Source organism: Elephantulus edwardii, unplaced genomic scaffold (genome assembly GCF_000299155.1).
Source record: "Elephantulus edwardii isolate Elephantulus edwardi_28Jun2011 unplaced genomic scaffold, EleEdw1.0 scaffold00028, whole genome shotgun sequence".
Classification (NCBI taxonomy): Eukaryota; Metazoa; Chordata; class Mammalia; order Macroscelidea; family Macroscelididae; genus Elephantulus; species Elephantulus edwardii.
In genome coordinates this window covers 17565053-17570528 of record NW_006399778.1, presented here as the reverse complement: position 1 = coordinate 17570528, position 5476 = coordinate 17565053, and the positions used below count along the sequence as shown (strand labels likewise).

At 47.9% G+C, this 5476-nt stretch overlaps 1 protein-coding gene across 1 annotated transcript in view; it reads right to left on the bottom strand.

Moving 5' to 3' along the window:
* Positions 1-4797, bottom strand: part of SPATA21 (spermatogenesis associated 21) — a 34036-nt gene extending 29239 nt beyond the window's left edge. Inside the window, exons 1-2 of the mRNA XM_006883697.1 lie at positions 4328-4797; positions 3852-3940 (exon numbers count right to left, since the gene is read on the bottom strand). Of these exons, the coding sequence (XP_006883759.1) occupies positions 3852-3940; positions 4328-4797 (559 nt within the window). The remainder of the gene's footprint in view (positions 1-3851; positions 3941-4327) is intronic.
* Positions 4798-5476: the final 679 nt, after the last annotated feature.

The following is a 5476-nucleotide window of genomic DNA, read 5'->3' as shown; positions in this document are numbered from 1 at the left end:
CTTGCTTGCATGTGATATTAATAATATTGTTCGATAATTTCCACACTCTGTTGGGTCACCTTTCTTTGGAATGGGAACAAATATCGATCTTTTCCAGTCAGTCGGCCAGCTGGCTGTCCTCCAGATTTCTTGGCACAACTTAGAGAACACATTCAGGGCAGCATCAGTTTGTTGAAATATGTCAATTGGTATGCCGTCAACTCCTGGAGCCTTGTGTTTTTTTTTGCCAATTCTTAGAAGCTGGATTAGATGAAGAAGAATGTGGCATCAGAATTGGAGAAAAACTCAATAACAAGGTACTTTGTACAGTGCAGGAGAGGAAGACCCTCTATGAGGTGGATTGATTCAGTGGCTGGGGTAATCTGGGTAGGTGTGTCGAAGACAGTGAGATTAGCATAGGATAGAGCAGGGTTTAGGACCGATGTACATAGGGTTGCTATGAGTTGCAGGTGACTCGGCGGCACATAAAAACAACAACTTGTACAGATGATACAACCTTGCCTATTAAAATAAAAAAGGCTTTAAGCACTTACTGATGAAGTTCAAAGACTATGTATTCAATATAAATTCTATCTCAAACTTAAGAAACCATAACATCCTCACAATTGGAGCAATGAGCAACATCACAATAAATAGAAAGGAAATTAAAATTGTCAAAGATTTCCTTTCACCTGGATCCACAATGAACACCCATAGAAGAAGCAGTCAAGAAATTACGTACTTACAAAAGATCCTTCAACACCCTAACCCCCGACCCACTCTCACCCCTCTATTTCCACCACCACTCCCCCTTCCCACCTTGGATCCTCATACTTATTCTACAATAATGGTTTTATACAATATTTGTCCTTGTGAGACTGAGTTATTTCACTCAGCAAAACAATGTATTCAAACTTTGTAAATAAATCAGAATTTTTTTTTAAAAAAAAAAGAAAGAAAAAAAGAATTGTATTCAAGTGAGCTCTGGTGGCCTAGTGGCAAGAAGCTGCGCTGCAATCCCGAAGGCATGCTGTTCAAATCTACCAGATGCTCTTTTGGAGAAAGAGGGCCAATCTCCTCCGGTGCCCGTCAAATCTGACTTGATGGCACACAACAACAATAAAAAAATACAAATAAAATGAAGCATCACTTAAAAAAATTATTAATTCCACCTTTCTGCAAAGATGGTGCTGAAAATGAAGAAGGAAACTCCTATCTCTCCCAAAACTGAAGCCAAAGCCAAGGGGTTAAAGGCCAAGAAAGCAGTCCTAAAGGACATCCAAGCCACACACATACAAAAGGAGATCCTCATGTCACCCACCCTTGGACAACCTAAGATCCTGAGACTCTGAAGGCAGCCCAAACACTGGGAGAGTGCCCCCAGGAGAAACAAGCTTGACCACTATGCCATCATCAAGTTTCCCCTGACCACTGAGCCAGCCATGAAGATGATAGAAGATAACAACACACTTGTGTTCATTGTGGATGTCAAGGCCAACAAGCACCAAATCAAATAAGCTGTAAATAAGATCTATGACCTTGAAGTGGCCAAGGTCAACACCTTGATTAAGCCTGATGGAGAAGAAGGTCTATGTCCAACTTGATCCTAACTATGATGCTTTGGATGTTGCCAACAAATTGGGATCATCTAAACTGAGTCCAGCTGGCTAATTCTAAAAAGAAACTTTTGTCACAAAAACCAAACAGAAATTATGAATTCCATTGGATAAATCTGCTGCAAAGGATCTGTTTAAAATGTTGAAAAGTGAAGATGCCTCTTTGAGGATGAGGGTGACCTTGACACAAGCCATGGCGTATTTATTTATCTGTACTTGTTGGTTTTGTTTTATTATCACTTTGGTGAGTTGTGAATGAACATAAAGTCACCAGGTAGTACAAATCATTAGCGTCTTCAAGCCATGATATTTTAAACCGTTTCAAATGCATGTGAAAACTGGACAGTGAATTAAGGAGACTGAAAAGAGCTGATGGCTTCGATTTGTGGTGTTGGCCAAGAATATTTAAGAAAAAAAGAAGTGTCTTGGAAGCAGTGTGGCCAGAATGCTACTTAGAAGCAAGGTGAGACTTCATCTCACACTCTGTGGGCACATTATCAGGAAGGACCAGTCCCCGCAGAGGGACATTGTGGTTGATAAAGCAAGAATCAGCAAATAAGAGGGAAACCCTCAACAAGATAGCCTGACCTCGTAACTGCAACAAGGGGTCAGACATAGCAGAGATTTAAGAATGGAGCAGAATCAGGCTGTGCTTTGCTCTGCTGTACACAGGGTCACTATGAACGACTTGAAGACAACTTGACAGCAACTAACAAGAAGATGAACATTTTGGTTATAGGTTCAGAGAGTTGTATGAATTTAGTGTCAGGCACATTAATACATAGTATTAACAAACTGAGCTGAAACAGGAAGAAGAGGCAGGGCTAGGATCTGAGTTGGGTAGACAGGCATGCCAAAAAAGAGAGAAAATGGAACACCCTGAAAAAAGCAGATGTGTTCCTCTGAAATTCATGGTGGTTTGTACCTCCTATTGAAGCAGGGTAACAACTCTTTCCTCCCAGAGTGGAACTGACGGTCATGGTGGAAACCTGGAGTCTCCACATCAAATTGGCCTGTTCTTGGACTCTGTGATTGGAGGCAGGGCAGTAGGGGTTTTGGCCAGACTAGGCGACACTGGTTATTGTTGAGCCTATTCTAACTCAGGGCACCCTCTCAAGTGTCAGAGAAGTAGAGCCCCAAAGGGTTTTCTGTGGCTGATGTTTTAAATTTTTTATATGTGTGTGTGTGTGTGTGTGTGTGTGTGTGTGTGTGTGTGTGTACCATCAAATCGGATCTGACTGGTACAGGAGGAGATTGTCCCTCCTTCTCCAGCAGAGCATCTGGTGGATTCGAACCACATACAGTGCAGCTTCTTGCCAGTAGGCCACCAGAGCTCCCTTGATTTTTTCAGAAAATCTCCAGGCCTTTCTTCCAAAGCACTCTGGGTTAGCAGCACACTATGCTAACTGTCCCCATGACTCGGGGAGTTCATTGCTCCCCACACACCCTGACACATGCACAACAAAGGTTGAGAGGAATGAATTTTAAGGATCTTAGAGAGCAGAGAAAGCACTCAAGGAAGGCGGGAGAAGAGTCATTCTGGCCAAGAGGGTAACGTAGTTTTGGAAGGAGCAAAGGATTAGAAAGATGGTACACCCTCACTCTTGTACGGGCAGCACAAGATGTGACCAGGGTAGCAGTGTGGACAGATAGAGAATCAGCAACCCCAGATCCCATGGACAGCGGTGGGACAGCTCTTCCCTCCAGACAGGGTGCATGGGGCTGGGGGGGGCGGGGGGTCAGGAAGCCAGCCACCATAGACCACAGAGAACACATAGACTCCCACTGTGCAAAGTGTGAGTATGTAGAACTGTGTAACTGGGGGAGAGGGGTGTGCTACATGAGAAATGAGGAACTTCCAGACAAGCTTCCTTATTGAGTGATGAGGGAGCATCCAGGATGAGTGGAGCTTACCTCCCATCCACTCTACTTCAGAAGGGGCCCAATGAAACATATTGGGTTAAAAGAGGCAGGAATGTGCCCCAAACCTAAACCTTCTGGCAGGGCTGGGCTTCACTCACTCAGAGACAGACAGCTCTTGCAGCAGAAGGAGCGCAGGTCAGGGTCAGAGGGCTCAGAGTGTAGCTGGCTCTCCCACTAAGCCCCAGGAACCTCTTGGCCACAAGCAGGTAATTCTTGAGTCCATTTCCCAAGGCTGTACTGAACCTTACTGGGGGCAGTGTAACCAGTCCCATTTCCTTCTGCCACGCCCTGACCAAGCCCAGGGGACTCTGCGTGGTCCAGGCCTGCCCTCACCTTCTTCTTGCTTCTGGGTGAGGTGCTCCTTGGACTTATCCTCCCAATTCTGATACAAGCTCAGAAGGCTGTGCTCCTCTGGAATCGGCCTGTGGAGGACAGAGCCAGGCCCAGGGCACACATCCAGCCCCCACCCTTGCCCCAGGAGGTCACCAAAGCTAGAGATGTGGAGAGGCAGCTGAAGTAGAGGCCATCATGGGGCCAGCCCCGGAGAGGCTTGAGGAGGTCAGAGGAGTCCCAGAGTGACTTGAAAAAGGGAGGCCCACAGGAGAGACAGAGCAGAGGAGAGAGAGGGGAGGTGGAGGGAAAGAGGGGCACTGGCCTGGAGAGAGAGGCCAAGGTCAGAGAAGAAGGATGGATGGGGTGAGGAGATGGCATGTGGAGGGGAGGGACTGGTCCAGTGCTGGGGAGCAGAGTGAGAGACATAGGGGGCAGTGGACCTACCAGGGTGGGGGGTGAGCTGGTGGGTCTCCTACCGTGCACTGGCATAGCTTGGGCTCCTCTCACAGGTCTCTGGCAAGTGAACAGGCCTTCTCCAGGCCAGGTCCAGGGTGGGGCCCGTCAGCCCTGAAGCAGAGACTGCCATCCCTGCTGTAGGCATAGACACTGGCCCAGGCGCAGGCGGCCGGGCCCAGGACAGGGCTACAGGAGGAGATGCAGCTGGGGTCTGAACCATGGCCAGAGGTGGGCTTGCAGTTGGATTGCTGATAGGGCCCAAGGTTGTCATGGAAGTCAGAGGCCTGGGTGACTTCCGGGCCGTTGTGGCTCGGGCCTTGGTTGTCCTCTGAAGCATAGCCTCTTCCTCCTCCTCCACCTCCAGCAAGCATTTCATGAAGCCCTGCCAGGGGTTCCCAAAGTTCTGGGGCCCTAAGGCCACTGTGGACTGCTGCATGTGGTTCAGCTCCCCCATCTCTCTGCTGTCCAGCATCTCCTGGGAACAGGGCATAGGGAGTCAGGGGGCCTCTGGCTGACTAGTTTATCCCCATGATCTTCTCTGCCACCCATTCTCCAAAGCTCCCCACACTGCCCCTTCTCTCAGCCCCTGGAGAATGTGTCTGTGATTTCACGTGTATCTCACAGTCAGCTTCCCACCACAGGCCCAACCAGCCTTCCCTCTCATTGATTCCTCAGCTGCCTCTCAGCTCAGTGAGCTGTGGGTTCTAGGAAGAAGTTAACCAAGTTGTCCTCAGCCACATCACTTGGCTTATTTCTTTCGTTGCTTTAAACACAGCCTGCAGTGGTCTTGTTTACACCTGTTATTTGCCTATTAAAATGCATGCTTCATGAGGGCAGGACCACGTCTGCCTCCTCCACCCATGTATGTAGACAACCAGCACGTAGCAAACAGTTCTGACTCATCTATTCAGCAAATCCAAACCCCTGCTGCCATCTGTTCCCTTCTGGTTTGCCTTCTCTCCTGTGACAGACTGTGACAGGTCTCCGTCGGTCAGCTCAGGCCACAGAAACCAAAGCCCAGCCCTTCCACCAGATCAAAGGGGCTGCTCTTGAACACTCCTCCAGCCCTATGAGTTTTATCTTCTCTATCAGATGCCTTCCATCAACAAATAAATATACTATATTAGCTCCCTTCTATTTGAAAATACTTGTGTTGACTTTACAAACTC